Source organism: Larus michahellis, chromosome 4, assembly GCF_964199755.1.
Source record: "Larus michahellis chromosome 4, bLarMic1.1, whole genome shotgun sequence".
NCBI classification, from domain to species: domain Eukaryota; kingdom Metazoa; phylum Chordata; class Aves; order Charadriiformes; family Laridae; genus Larus; species Larus michahellis.
The window spans coordinates 84,204,134-84,220,661 of NC_133899.1; the positions used below are offsets into that span (position 1 = coordinate 84,204,134).

At 41.7% G+C, this 16,528-nt stretch overlaps 1 protein-coding gene across 5 annotated transcripts in view; it reads right to left on the reverse strand.

Moving 5' to 3' along the window:
- SYT9 (synaptotagmin 9) overlaps positions 1-16,221 on the reverse strand; it is a 71,404-nt gene extending 55,183 nt beyond the window's left edge. For 4 of the 5 annotated variants that reach the window (XM_074586172.1, XM_074586171.1, XM_074586170.1 and 1 more), the window contains exon 1: positions 15,731-16,219. In XM_074586172.1, coding sequence (XP_074442273.1) covers positions 15,731-15,878 — 148 coding nt within the window. In that variant the 5' untranslated portion in view covers positions 15,879-16,219. Of the gene's footprint in view, positions 1-15,730 lie in introns of all 5 variants that reach the window. The other variant, XR_012586888.1, reaches the window with a different exon arrangement.
- Positions 16,222-16,528: the final 307 nt, after the last annotated feature.

Sequence of the window (16,528 nt, forward strand, 5' to 3'; positions counted from 1 at the left end):
TAAGGCAGTTTCCACCAGTTTCCACTACTTATCCTGGTCTCACGTGGTCCCCAAAAATAAACAAAGAAAATGATATTTAAAACTAAATAAATCACACTTCCAATAGTTTGACTATATTATGTAAAAATAGACACAAAACCATATTACGTTGACATTATTTTAAATCTTGCCTTTAGAATCAGGTGCTTGTGTGTATCCTTCTCTCAAGAAATCTCCGTGATCCTATTTCCGTTAAATTAACACTATTCCCACCCTTGGGTTGACATTTAACAACCTGTATTTGCCTCACTATGTTAGCGAAGATTACTTTTCACACCGTGAATTTCTAACTTTTGCTGACAGTGCATAGCACTGAGGGGAAAATTGATCACATTCTTGTATTTTTAAGGAAGAATTTCTTAATTTCTTTTTATAGCATACATTTATTTTTCAAGTAACACAGAATGGAATAAATGAGATGAGACCATTCAAAATGGATCATTGTAATACTGGGATAAGGATTTTGAATAGAAACAGTCATTTCTTATTTTATGCAACTGTAAATTATAAGGCTCGGATTTTCAGAAATACATGAAGGGCTTATATATCAAATTCCCACTCAGTTTCAGTGGGGTATGAGTCGTTCCACTCACGTACCTTTCTTTGAAAGTTTTATTCTCCAAGATTATTTTGAGTGAAAGTAGTACTACAGATGTCATGAGGTCAGATTTAGTGGCTCTGGTTTAGCAGCTTTTGAAATCTGACTTAGAGCAGGATTAAGTTTTGCCCCAAAATTAGAGAAAACCAGATGAATGTAAGAAAAGAGAATAGTTTTTGAATGACTGAAATACAAACATTAAGAAAACAGAAAACATTTCACTTGCAAGGGTAAGGTTATGTTCACTTAAGAAAAAACTGACAAAAAGGAAAAAGAAGGGAAAAGGACCGTGCACTCCAAAAAGCTGCATGTTCCAAACTTCCAGACTTGTGAAAGTGGGGCTGTTAGCAGGCTGCTGAGTAGAGTTACGGCACCGGGAAACAATTTCTCTGGAGGACTTGCACGCACAGGGTGCGTGGTTTGTTTATAAGTTTCTTACACATGAGCAAAACATGTGTGTTGATGCATATGACAAATTAATAGACAAATATATATCTTTAATAACAAGTAAATTGAGTCTGTAAAAATATACTCTTTAATCCCAAACTTGTGTATGCGTGTGTGTGTATGGGGCAAACTGGAGAATGGGAACATGTTAACAACGCCCCTCCCTCCGAGAAACATACTTTGTATTGTGCGTTTCTGCTGCAATAATGGGAACAGCATTACCTTTATAGTAGCCCTTGCAGTTTCGGTTTGAAATGGTGTCATGCTGAGATGTGCATTTGCAATCCAACCCAGGCCATGAAAGTGAATGTTTGAAACTCTTATATATAAAGAGCCAGTAACCAGCAAAATGCGAAAGATCACTAAAAGTTACCCTGTTAGTACTGTTGCACAGTCAGATGCAGGCGAGAGTGTGGGGTGGGATTTAGGTCTGAAAACATAAATCCAAGCTTGCAAACAGATATCGTGAATAAATTCCACAGCTAAACATTCAGATTAAGCCCAGCGCAGAAATAGAGGTTTTGAAATCCTCCTTATGCTTTTATTTATTCCCATTTGAATGTGAATTCCATGAAATCTCTGCCTCTCAATTATGGCTTCCTTGCTGATAACAGAGGCACATTTCTATTTGCTAACCTACACAGGAGGAAAATATATTCTGTTTATTGTTTATGAGAGTAAAGCGCTGAGAGGCCCCAACAAAGCACAGGCTCTTGATGCCTGTTCACTATGAAAACAGAGCGCGCCATATTCAGGAGGACTACTTTCCACCTAAGTCCCTGGGCCTAATGTTTTCTTGTGGCTGCTTTTTAGGCAGTTTTCTGCACAGTGCTTTTCTGACATCACACTTGAGACATGCCCTGCTTTCTCTGCTGATTACAGGCAAGGGATTAGCTGGAAGTTTAACTGCACATATCAGTACTGAAAAGTCAACCGAAAGGGCAGGGGAATAGCAGCACTGAGAGATTTCCCCAAGATGACACCCCGCGTGTCCCACAGTTAAGAAAAGAGCCTGAGTTTTCAGTCCCCAACTAGTAATCTGTTCCAGTCAACTAAGCCACGCTACTGTCTCTAAACAACATCCCTGAATCAAACAAGTTTGTGTTAAGATATTGTAGAGTATATTTGATTGGCAGGATTTACAGCCATACATCTATGCCGTTTGGTATGTACATAGTCCTCCTTAGCTGGGCCTAAGTCCTCCCTTCATCTTGAACCAAGCATGTCAGCATCATTCCTTTCGTTCAATTGCTGAGTCAGGAAATACTCTGTAAAAGCTTGCTTTTGTTCCCTCCTTTTTTTCCAAAGGCTATCTAATAGGTAAAAGAAAAGCAACATTTGGGTTTTAAAACTTAACATTAATATTTATCTTGGAAATATTCAAGGACGTAGCACTTATTTGCTGTCATTTACTGGGGACAGTAGTGCTTGAACCATTGTAAAAGGGGTCATTCCTTGTTAATCAAGGGTTAGTTATGCAACACTTATGTATCTAACGTTTTTTCTACTCCTGTCCTAAGAAAAATATACTATTTATTAGCAACATTTCCAGACTTAATGACCCTGGCATGTGCTATACTATTTACAATGAGTCCAAGCTCTTATGTGAATACCCACTTGTCATGGTTTCATCTGGGATAGAATTGACTATTTTGCTAGCAGCTGGTGCAGTGCTGTGTTTTGGATTTGGGATGGGGATAGTGTTGATAGCGCACTGGTGTTTTTAGTTGTTGCTAAGCAGTGAAGGCCTTTCCTGCTCCTCACACAGCCCCGCCAGAGAGCGGGCTGGGAGGGCACAACAAATTGGGAGGGGATACAGCCGGGACAGCTGACCCCAACTGACCACAGGGATACTCCATGCCGTATGACTTCATGCTCAGTACATGAAGCTGGGCAAGAAAGAAAGGAGGACATTCGGAGTTACAGCGTTTGTCCTCCCAAGTAACGGTTATGCTTGATGGAGCCCTGCTTTCCTGGAGATGGCTGAACACCTGCCTGCCCGTGGGAAGTAGTGAATGAACTCCTTGTTTTGCTTTGCTTACGTGCGCAGCTTTTGCTTTACCTGTTGAACTGTCTTTATCTCAACCCATGAGTTTTCTCATTTTTACCCTTCTGATTTTCTTCCCCATCCTGCCATGAGGGGAGTGAGCGAGCGGCTGCGTGGTGCTTGGCTGCCGGATGGGGTTAAACCACACCACCACTTTGAGGTGATGTTTCTTTTAACATCAATGATGTTATGATAGCAATGACTACTCTGGAATGGCTGCCAACCATGGTTTAAACTGCTACAAAAAAGCAAGAATTGCTACTCTTTTACAACTTTGGACACTTTATACTGTTGGATTCCATGGACTTGTGTATTTCCCAGATGCAGCTGCTGTTCTGGCTGTCATGCGTTCTACTACACTCCTTTACTGATTGGTTTTTTATATCAAGTTTGCTCCTTTTAAGGCACTAATTTTACAGCTTTCTGATCTGCTTTGCTTAGTGAGAAAATAAAAAGGGATTTTTACATGGTAAACATCTTAGGTCTTGGTGCAGCAGTGATGATTTGCAAAGGGAAAATAGCAGAGGATGGAGGGACTGCAGAGCTTCTTTGCCCCTCCATCTCTTATACAGCATACATCATACCAAATACTGTTAACAGGGGGGGTGAGAAGAAATGGAGAATGGGAGAGAAAAGCAAAGGGACGAGAGAGGGCTGAACTCATTTCTGTACACTGTTAAGTTTACCCTTGGCAAAAACGTCTCACAAAGTCAGCAAGACTGTCCTGAAAAGAAATACAGTGTGGGAGACAATTAGGGATGCTGCTCAAGAGAAAAGGGCCTGGTGAAATAAAAAGCAGTACTGATTTGGGGTTTTGAATTCCCTAATTCCCCTCCCCTCCTCCCTGGCTCTCATGATTTTGAATGAAACATTAATACTGCTTCAGATGCTTCTTCCCTCCAAGGCCAATCAGCTGCTCGGCAGGGCGTGAAGCGGTTGTTCATTTGAACAGCTAACGAGGGAGTGGAAGGCCAGAGCTAATTCTAAGGTTTTTCCAGCACTGCTGAAGCTCACATTTGCCTTGACACATGGGGAATGACCTTAAGAGCCTCTCTTCACTGTGGAATAAGAGAAATGGTGCTGTATTAATTCTGCGTAAACAAGCCTGACTTGTCAGAAGAGATAATTTTTCACAAAACGACCATAAACATAGTTTTACGATTGGAGTAGACACCTCGTCCTACTTAGTGCCATGGCAACAATTACCACTGGAAATCTTCCTCATAAGAGAGGTACAGAAAAAAGGAGGTAAACCAGCCAAACCACTGAAAATGTCAAATCCCAAGACTTCCATTTTAACAAATTTTCTGTTCCTTCTTCTCTTGGTGCACAGAGCCTTCAGAATGAGAAGCGAATCCCGAGATCGAATTTTAGATGTTCATGAAGGTGAAAAATTGCTTCCCCTCAATTTGGGAAGGAAAAAAAGTTGAGGTGGCTGAAGGTGTTGCTGGTTCTGTTGCTATTATTTGTTCTGGTTTCCAGCTCCCAAGAAAAACATAAAAGAAGGAAGAAAAATAGAGTAAAGGAAGAAAGAGCAGTTTTTGCTCACAGTGCTGGGTCTCACTTGTAACGCTACACCACAGAAGGACAGATACAGTAATTACTATCAAATCGCTCTGGCAAACCTATACCTGTGCACTGCTATTTTGGGCGCTGCTTTTAGCTATTTTGTCGTCACTGGCTCATAGCCGCGGTATGAAAGAAATCATCTTGACTAGCCAAATCACTCTTTATAACGTAACGACAACAGAACAAGAGACAGGTAGAGAATGAATAAGGTAGGCAGGGACAAGACATTAACTTGAGAATGAGAGCAGATATAAAAATGTTACACCCTCTGCAGTTAACAGCAGCTGGCAGGAACGGTGGTGCTGCTGCATAGGAAAGAGCCCAGGTGATGGGTTTTCCTTACCAGCTGAAGCCATGATGGCCAAGCTTTCTCTTTCCCGCCTAGCCACAGCCCTACTGTCAGTGACAAATCATGCTTTCTCAGGCAGGCATACCAAATTACGAACCCTCAAAAAAAAAAAAAAAAAAAGCAATGAGCATCTGATGGAACCCCAAGACCCCCAAAGCATTTAGACAGATCTACTTTCATCTCTTTCTACAGTGAAGTCCCCAAAGAAGCTCAAAAGGCTTTTAAATCCAGAAAAAAAGGCAAATTTTACTGTAATAAAAAATAGAACTGTAACTTCTTACATCAAGGCAAGGCATATCCACAACTTTTCCTATCTACTATGTCCCTGTAGCCAGGTCCTCAAAATCCCAGGCTTCAATTCAGTCAGATCTAATTTCCAAGTGACAGCAAATCTGCTCGGTGCTCTTTGGTCCTTAGGAACACGAGTGATGTCTCTCTCTTCAGAGGCTTGGCTGCCTGTTCTGCATCTCCTGAGCAGCACAAGCGACAGGCTTCCTGCTCATGCCTGCTGCACCGGGAGGTTTCACCTCTCTTTCTTTGCAGAACAGCTATAAATTTAGAACAAACAAATCAAACACAAAAAATAGGTCAACCCCTCACCTTTCTGTTTACCATCTAAGCCTAATTTCTGCTCTCTGTGTTCCTGTCCAAGACTCATTTTTGTCATGAAACATGATGATTTATCTCACAGTCGTTGACTTGGGTGGAGAAAATTTTTGTTTTGAATCAGTAATCATGATGAATATTTATCAAATAAATTAAAAAAAGAGGAAAAAGTTTAAGTTATACTTCTGTTACCATGGTTGCCTTAGTGGCATCTGCAGAAATAGGAACCTTTCCTGATGGCTTGATCTACTTCAGAAGAGAGGATAATCATAGAATTAAACAAAATTGGAGCTATTAGTTTCGATTTGTGTCTTATATTACCCCAAGCAGATTGGTAAAACTTCAAAAAATAGTACTGATAAGAGAATTCTCTGTTGAGAGCTTTCCGTATTTTTTTAAGCGATACCAGATCTGTATTCTATTGTATTTGGTTGCTAATGGACCTAAAAGCTCTTTTCAGCAGGTAAGAATTGCCATAATGCCACTGCTACGTATCCTACATCAGCCCTACTATGGGGAATAGAATAGCACTCAGCGGCAACCAGCTCAATACCTGCTTTATTTCCCTGTAGCCACGCAGGAAACACTCCCTTCCTTTATGCTGTACAGAGAGACTTTAGCGTAATGAACATTGAGATCACCCTATTTATGGTAGGCTTCCCAAAAAAAGATAGAATAACTAGGCATTAGTTTTATCCATTAAACTTCTCTAGGTGAAAAAAAAAATAATAAAGAAACTTCTCTTTTAAATGGGTAAAACATCTGCCACAAATGGAAACAGAAGATCATAAGACACTTGGTCTCATTGATAATTTTCTAATTAGCATTGTACGTTCCTTTCTATATATTATAGTAGGATAATTCTTACTGAATTCCATGTTGTATTTATATAATTTGATAGATGTGAGAAACACCTTCTGTAATATCTTAATATGTATTAGAGAAACCATTAAGTTTATAGGCATGAACCTCTTGCAATTACAAAGTATGTAGAAAGTTTTAAAAGACAACTCTAAATAGAACTTCCTATAGCTGTGGCCAGATGCCCAATGAGAGAATCTGTGTGTAAGAGGGTCAAACATCATATATCGATTGATTAAACAGCAATACAACTACATTCTGAAATTACACTAAATGTGAGGAGAAAATAAACCATACTGTTGATGTCTGGGAATTAAAACACAGACGAATTAAAAGTACCAGAAATATGGTCAGTAAATAAAATGAGATGCTGCTTGAGAAATGGAGTGGGAACACTCAGATGAAAAAATATCTGAAACACAGGTATATACACACACAATCTAGCAAAGAAATGGAGAAGCCAGGCACAAATTAACCCGTGTAGGAATGATGGAGACCGGTTTACGAGAAGAGATTAAAAAAAGATAAATATTTAGTGTTTGGATAGTAATCGTATACACACAAAGAAGGTCCATCGCATGGGGAAAGGAAGTATTTGGTGAGTTTCACAGACAGTAAAATAGAATTAAGAAATTTTGAAAAAACTTCCTGAGGGAAACATAGCAAACTAAGGAAACATGTGCAAGGGAAGTCAGGAAGGCTTTTTTTTTGTGTAAAAACTGAACCAGGGGGGAAAAAAGTGAGAAAGTACACTGGAAGGAATGATCCTACTTCAATTCCTAATTCTTCTTAGTTTAGATGCACTTTGATAGTTTCAACTCCGAAATCATTAGTGCCTGAATTTTTTTGTTCATATGGTGGATTTACATCAATAATCTAAAAGCTTTTTCTGACAGATTATATATTCTTGGACTCTTCCAATGTTTATCTTTGGTAGACAGACATCAACTGTAAATTGGCTGAAGACATAGAGACGCGTATGCCAGTTTCGACTGCATCCACTCTATTTCTGAATTCCAACTAACCCTAGGAAGTACACAAGATAAAATCCTGTAGCGTATTTGTCTGCCAAAAGAAGACAAACTGATTTTACTTGGCTAATGAATGTCTACAATCCGAAAAAAATGCAGCTGAACATATTGAGCAACTTAAACCTCACAAGATTCAGTGTGATTACAATAGCTAATGTAACAAATGTGCAAACCACCAGCTGTTATACACAACATTTTCTTTTATGTGACAGAATTTTTTTTGTACTTTCCAAATAAATGGATCAAGTACTCACTACTTAACAGTACTACGGAACACGCAAAACATATTTATCTTGTAAGACGATGAACTTTAGGAATTAAAGATGTTATAAGTGGCAACTGACAGCATTTCTATGAAAAATCCTTCCATCTGTAATTAATTATTCTAAATTCTTGTCCCTTGAACTAAAATTTTGTAACCAATATGAAAAGGGCATAAAGCTTTAGACCAAAAATAATCTCTCTTTATCTCTTTGGTCTAAATAAAGCCACAGGAGAGCTTAAGTTAATGAGAAAATATAGCAAAAGATGCACAATACAATGTTCTTAAGTGCAGCTTTGCACTAAATCAACAATGATCGTTACTTTCAGTGGGGGAAGAACTAAAACCTAAAAATGTGATTTTAAACATAAATACGTAACTTGCAGTTTACATTCAACCTCTACTTACTACACACATCAAAGATGCTGTCGTATGGCACAGCCTCAAGAATGAATTTAACTGGATCTGCTGTAATGACAGCAATTGTTTTGGACTTACATTTCTAGGACTCTGAACTGTCAGTGTAATTAAACTCTCACTAATTAGTTTGGAAAGGAAATTTCCAGAAAGCTATCTGGGGGGACGTGCAGCCGATCATTTGTACTTGGGTCACTAAATGTATGGATCACACAAAAATGTAACAATTCTGAATTCTATCAGCACTGAAAAACAGCATTATTGTAGACAGGTTCGGGTTTTTTGAGGAATTAATGAACCATAAATCCCTTACAGTAACACCTCTACTTAAGTGATCAGAACTTTTTGTCTCCAAATGTAAATTGTTGCCTGCCGAACGCTTATGGGTATTTCTTAGGAAAATAATTAGCAAATTCTTTCCCTTTCCCCCCTATCTAGGAGGAATGTGAAAATCCCATTGAAATAAGAGTTACAACAAATGCAGCGATAAAGTTTTTGTGGCAAGTACAGTCATATGTACGAGGGCTAAATTTAGCCTGCTGTTTTTCATCAGCAAAACTGGCATTTAAGATGAGAATTCAGGTGTAAGACAGACTGTATGCTATTTAGCCACCCTAATTTTTAAAAGGTTGATGTTTTTGTCAGTACTCTTTAGGTTATTTTCAATTATATATATATTTTTTGTTACTCACAATTCAAAATAACCATTTTCTTTAACATTCACCGCACATTTGGAAGAGACTTTTCTAAACTGTGGGATGACTGTAGACATAACTGACTTCTGATTCAATTGGTATGCTAGTCTAACTTTTAGGATTACTTCACAAATCTGCTTGCTATGACTTCAGTAAATAAATATTATTTTTATATATACGCTGAATATAGTATATGAGTAAATAGACCTCGTTAAATACGAAGGGGTGTAGTTGGCATCAGCCTATTTAACACAAGCATAACACAATGCTATGTTACAGTTTCAGTGCATAAGTACATACTGTAAACAACAGACATTTGGTACAATTCCCACATAACTGAGAAGTAAAACCAAAATGGAAATGGAAGCCCCAGAAAGCTCTTGCTTTGCACACCTATACTGAATATAGATGCAGAGGCCAAGAAGGGCTACAAGCCACCTTCCTCCCGTCTTTTTCTCATACAGTTAAACTTGGTCTCCTTCCCACAAGATCCAAGAGCAGCCACAGGACAGCAGTGGCACGAGTCTTGATCAGAGGGCTACAGAAAACCTCCTCACGTTTGTCTTCTCAGTTCAGAGGAAGGTGCTACAACGCTGAAGCTCCTTTGCACCACTGAAAAATGTAGAGTGATTTCGGCAGTGCGGGGATATGTCCTTTCATGTTTCCACGGTGTTTAATATGACCTCCCTGGTCTCCAACCTGATCAAACCTCAAGATCAGTTTTATTCTAAGAATGATGTTTGTGGTCTTCCTTCGCTCTGGTTCGGAAGTGTAAATTATAACTTAAACATCTATACATCTTTAGATTACCTGTAAAAAGAGCAAAAACCTATTCTAGGAAGAAGATATATATTAAAGCAAAATCTTTCCTTTAATTTACTTTACTTTCATTTACATTAATTTAATTGCAGCTTCAAGCCGTTATTAAGCACACAGGTACTCCCTCTTCTTTCAACATAACTTGCTCTTTTCTGCACTTTGTTTCAAAGTTTACCTTTTTAAAACAGATTTCCCAGGAAAAGGCAATAGAAAACTCCTTCAGTATGAAGGAAAATCTCTGAGAGCCTATTTGTTTACAGGGAATTAAGCTAACAGAGCATATTAGAATACAGGCATCGGGAAATAATTCTTTTTACCTTCCACAAACTTGTTTCTGACTTTTCAAAAGAGAAAAAGAATACGTAGTTTTAGTATAAAATACATAACAGCACTGTATTTTTTTTTTTAAATTCTTGGAACAGTACTTTTGTTCTTGAAACCCAAAGGAACTTGGGCCTCGCACTTCTTCATTCATTCGGTATCATGTCAGTGAATAGGATCCATGCTTGTCCTCTGTCTTGTGAAGAGCTTTGTACTAACACGACATATAGAATACTATCAATCTTGAGTGGCAGCATTTCACTCTCATTTTGCAGAAGGAAAACAAAATTAAAAATACGGAAAGCGATGGCTCATGATGAGTAAATTAAAAATAAAACAACATACTGAAAGTTATTTTACCCACTCTAATCTTCTTCATGTCTTTACAATCCCATCAATTCTTTTTGCATTTATCTAGATAAATCTAGATGTATTTAGCATCTTGATGAGGCTCTGCAGCTTGTTATGTTCCTGGAAGTTCAGGGGGGATAAATCAGTAAGTCGAGTTACAAAAATTTTTAAATGCCCTCTTAAGAAATTAAACTCCTTTCTGAAGGCAGGTTTTGTTTTTAAACTCAGTTCTGAATTAAAGGGAAGCTCGCTGGGGTACTATTCAATTGCAAGTATTAGCCTCCCAGGGTGTGACCAGTCTATCGGAATGATACTCTCCACAGAAAACCGTGGCTTTCACATTCCGCTGGTCAGCTGGGAGGCCACATTTATGCCAATTAGGCCTTTTTGTTTCTTTGTGCTCTTCTCATTCCTGAAGTTTAAAGTATACATTAAAAGATGAAGTACTGATTTATAAGGTTCTTAAATTCTACTGCTAGACCATGTGCACCTTCTCATATATTGTTCCTTTAACATCCATCACATTTCCATGGCCACTTTTTTCAGTTTCTCAATTGTTAACTATCTTTACTTCCATCAAATACTAAAATCTGACTTCCTGTCACTGTCCAATATTGATCTCTTGCTTATGACTTGTAGCATACTTTATGTCTAATGGCCATCACTATACCCACAGTGTTCAGCATATATTCTGGTTTAGCATCTATTAGTCAATTTTAAAGCACATAATTAAGACTGTTGTAAGACCTTACTGGCTTAACTTCAAGATGCGCAGTCCAACACAACAGAAAAGGATAGGAAACTTTACTTTTTCTTTCTATTAATTTTTCCACTATGACATTAATGAAAATTCATTGTGATTAATGGCCTAGACTTTTTTATGCCCCTTATCTTTGTAAGCATCCTTTTTATCCAGTCCTTGGGTTCATAACAACTTCCTCTGACCTTTTAAAATTTTTTATTCTAAGCTTTAAAGGCTTGCACACTTTTTAACTAAAGGAAGAAAAATTCAATCTGTAGAATGCACTAAGGAGATGAAGTTTTGTGTAAGGCAGTCTCGGCACCCAACTCTTTTATACTTTTCCTTTATATAACTTAACTTTACTGATATTCAACAAATGCCAGCAAACATATAACTATGCATTAAGCACTCTGTTGCTATATGTAGCAGTCACTGGAAGGTATGCAGGCAGCACAAGTTGCTGCACAGCTGGCAAAACACTACAACAAAAGGCAATGCAGAAATCCATCAGGTTCTACAAAGAACAATGGCAGCTACCGCTGACATCTCTGGGAAGCTCTTTTTTAAAAAACAAAGATTCACCACAACAAAAAAAATCCCCAAAAGACCCAGAATCTCCTACACCCAAGAACTACAACAACTACCGGCAAAAGCTTTAAGGTTGATTTCTGAAATGTCTGAAATGCAACTCTGATGCGCTCAATTCAGCTACAATGGAGGTGTCATTCACACTCACCCACCACGCGGGCTGAGAACAGAGCACTAGCTCCAGCCACCAGAAGTCATTCTTCCTCTCTTCTCTGCAAAACTAAACTATCCGAAATCAAAAGCATGACTCTTCCTCTTGATTTCCCGCCTCGCCCCCCCCCCCCAAGTTTCCATCTTTTAAAAAGTCCAAAGTCACAAGTAGAAAAACATAGACACCCTTTCTGCCAGGCTTGATTCCTGCCACACCAAGGGTTTCAGTTAAAAGGTAGGAAGGTAAATCTATTAGAAGAATAGTCCACAAGAAAATGCAGATTTTATTGGTCTTAATTCCTGTTTTAATGGTGTGTCTCTCCATTAAGATTTTCTCCCTTCATGGTTGGGCTTTTGGTGGGTTTTTTTCCTTTTTTTTACGCATTGGTATAATTCTTCTAGTGAAGCAACTTCCATTCCTCATCTACAATATTTGCATTATCTGGTGTCACGGGGTGATATTACAGGATCTTGAGTGATTGTTTTCAAACACCCTTATGATTAACATGGTCTTCGCTTGAATATCTCTAAGAGGTCCATATGATTCTCCCTTATGAATGTATTACATACTTGGCATTCTCAGACTTTTAATAGCAATTTACCCTCATAAAACCCTTCTATGCCAAAACCCCTTCTATGATATAGGAATATTATCAACATTTTACAAATAGGGAATAGTGGAATGGAAAAAGATCCAGCTTATTAAGGTATCTAGATGCTTCAGGATGCCTATTGGGATTTTCAAGGGTGCTCTGACATATAACTCCTATTGAACTAATTGAAGATTTTTCACTAAATGCCTAATTTGCATTTTTCGTTTTCTGAAAACCTTTAAAATGTGACTCACCCATGTCACCCTTTAAATCCAGCGGACCAGCGCGTTAAACCTGGAACTCATTAGCCCTCAACTTATGCTCTAAGCACTGTGCTGTACTTCCCATAATAGGGCAAATTACACGAAAAATAAAGCTGCTGTGCATACCACAAGCATCCAGTCCCCTCCTGTCCCCCTCACTCCTGCCCTCCTGGTCTGAGTCACACACCAAACGCTCAGACACTGGGGAGCCACACAGCCAACTGCATCAGATGCCAGGCGAGAAACAAGTGGATCTCCAGGGATCTGGCTGCTCAGCGCATCTGTATCCACCATGTAGTTGGGTTTAGGCAAGTAGTCACTTTATTGGAGAAAAACTTCTATAAGCACGGGGAAAAGCTTTAATTCCTGTACAAAAGCTAAGCAGCTGCGCTTTTCTCAACTCTCACAGAGTTGTACCCATTTTTAGATAGCTCTTTTGGCTGGCCTAAGAGGAAGTTGCTCAGTTTGGCTGACACGCATCACCTTCACACGGGGAGGGGGGGAATGTTATGACTATTATACCTTCATCTTTTGCCTAATTCTTCCGAGAAGGCGCGGCCTTTCAGCACAGCTTTTCTTCACAGCCCTGTGTTTAGACCACTAGCGGCTGGAAAGTGAATGGACCAGCTCTCAGGGCTTTTTAACGCCATTTCGCCATTGTTAAGTCAATGCAACTTACTATGTAGATCAAGCTGGATTTGGTCAACATACTCCCCTTTGATTGTGAATCGTATTACTTCCTTTTGGAGGTCATGTACACTGTCTTCTTACAGCCCATACCATCACATCCAAGGATTAGCTAAACAAACCTCATGGGCAGCCAGTTTACTGGGACAATATATGTATTTTAATCAAAGAAATATAAAAAAAGGTAAATCAATAAATTCCTGACATTGCTACCCTACAGAAGTGGTTTCCAAGTTAGGGCTTATGGATAACGTGTTGCCTGCTAGACCCTCTGAGACTGGCTGCAGCTGCAAAAAATAAAAATGTTAATATTGAGGCCAATAGGAAGCTGGTGCCTGCAGCATAATTGCTCACTGTTGTTGCACATTGGCTGGCGGAGGTTAGGGACCGCTGCTCTCTGTAATTGAGCAGGTTTGCAACAATACCAGAAGGCTGTTGTATAATAATGGTTTAAGCAAAACAGGTAGAAATAAATACAAATATTTTTTTTTGTAGCATTAGGTAGAGGTGATAAATTTTTACTGAGTGCGCCACGTTTTAAAAATGCTCCCAAACAGATGCCAGGTACTCTTTTTGCCCGAGGCTGATGGAAAAAAGCAGTAGCTTCTGAAAGAAATCTGAAAAGCTGTTATCCAAGTAGCTGAGGTTAAAGTCTCCATATGCATTTCAAGTAACTTAGTATTCAAAGTGAGCACTGATTTAAGTAGACATTTTTGGAATAATCACCTGATATACAAATATGTGATTGATCCCTTGGTAAATGAAAATTACAGAAAATCACAGGTGTCTGTCACAAAAATTACTGCTTATATGAACAAAGCAATTAAATCTGCCTATATGAACAAAACAATTAAATTTGCCTAATTTTAAAGAATCCTTATCAAACATTGCATGAATCACTTTAATTTGAATATTTTTAAGTAAGTGAAAATCCAGAATGGCTGAGAATAGCTTTGGATAAAAGTGAACTGAATGACAGAAAATTTCTTATTCATGTATTGTGACAGCAAATCTTTCCCTCCCCACCTCCCCCCAGTTTTTTTTCTTAGTTTTACTTGTTTCCTCCAGGCCTTTTGGCATATCCAAGCATTGGTCAGTAAGCTGCACTCCGAGTGTTACTTCAGGCTAACCAAATTGCAGAAAAATATTTAAGAATAGAGTGTCATTAGACTGCCCTATGTAAATGAACTAATTTATTTTGAAATAAAGATTAATACTGTGCAGTGACGATCAGCTGATCTAACAGTAAGGCTTTCCAGTACTGCAAACGTTTATCAACTTCTCCTCTAATTCTCTAAATTTTTCCTTATACTGAGCATACTCAACTCGATGGTATAAAAATAAATATAATAAACTCATACTTCAAATTGCAATTTGCCTTTCTCTTATGGCCAGAGACGTACAGAACATCATCAATCTTTCAACATTTTTGAGCAGCTGGAGCTCAGTTTCCTTATTAAAAATCTTCCTTAAGTTAAAGTTTTTTAAATCAGAGGGTTATGCCAAGGTATGAAAAGGCAACCATAATCCAGACACATAGACACAAGACCACTCGGTGTATATCTGGTCAGACCTACAGCTCCCACATCTGCTACAGAAATGCAAGAAATGTTTTTTTTTAACTTGTGAAGTACAGAACGGGAAAGTTTGGTTACATTGTGTTGCTTTTAAACTGAGCTACAACATTCCCCCCCCGCCCCCCGTCTTTACAGTGAAACCCGGAGTGATGGGGAGGACCACAGGAGCACCAGAAGAGTCCCCTCGCCTTGTGACACTGCAGCAAGCTCCGGAGGAGGCAGCGCTGGGCAGGGATGCTCCGACCCGCTCCAGGGCCGGCCTTGAGCCGAGGCGAGCACGGGGCCAGCTGGCCAGCCGGGGCAGAAAGTTGCCCGCCATCCTTGCCCGCCGCCCGCGCTGCCGGCGCTCGGGCGGTTGGCGGCCGGCTCTGGCAGGGAGAGGTGCCCGGCCAGGGGCTGCAGCTCCGCCAGCAGCCGGGCGCTGGACGCCTCTAACCGAGACCCCGCAGCACCGGCCAGCCCAGCCCGGACCAGCGTCCTCCCCCCGGCCAGACCGGAGCAAATCCCCCCCCCCGGCCCCGGGCTCCTGGGAGCTTTCCCCCCCACACCTCCTCTTCTTCCCTCCCCGGCTGCTCCCACCCCGGGGCAGCCCCCGCCGTGCCGGCAGGCCTCGCCCCGCGGCCTCCGAGGGATGCTTGGGGATGTTCACCCTCCTCCGGCAGCCAGGGGACGGGGGAGGCCGCCGGCGCCCGCGCCCCTGTAACGGCGGCGGCCGTACCTGAGTCGCTGAGGCGGGGCCGGGCTCTGTCCCGCAGGTAGTAGATGAAATCCCGGCAGTTCTCGTTCTCCACCGCCCCGACGGAGCACAGCTCGGCCAGCAGCTGCAGCGCTTTCTGGCAAATCTCGTCCTCCCTGTCGCCGGGCATCGCCCCCCCAGCATCCTCGGGAGCGGAGCGGAGCCCCGCGGTCAGGCGCCGCGCCGCTGCCCGCCGCCCGCCTGCAGCCGCCCGCGCCGCCGGGCCGCCGCCCGCATCCTCCGCCAGCGGCGCCCGCCCCGCCGGGCCGGGCCGGGCCGGGCCGCCCGCCGCTCCCCGGGCTCCGCCGCCCCGCCGCCGGCTTCGTCCCGCCGCCTCCTGCGCGCCGCGCCGCCGCCGCCGCGGGCGGAGGAAGGTGGTGCCGGGCGGGGGGGTCCCACCAGTTGAATGCGAAGGCGGGGAGGGCCGGCGCCGCGACCGCCCAGCCGCGCTGGCGCAGCTCTTCCCCCGCGGCGGCAGCGGGAGGGGGGGCGGCCGTGCTCCCCCCTCCGCCCCAGCGGGCAGGGCTGCACCCCCGCCCGCGGAGCCCCGGTCGGCAGCGGGGGCCGGTGGCGGAACGCCCTCCAAGCCCCCCCGAGCCGCCGGGATGCTCGGCCGGGTCTGAGAACGGGCGGGGAGGAAAACTTGAGGAGCGGCGCAGGGTCTGGCCATGGATGGTCCCGGACGCGGGTCATGATGGGCAGCTCCTCGTCCTCCTCCTCTCCATCACTACCCGGGCCCAAACCTCCTCTGGGCTGCTCCACGTTCAATGTTAACCAAGA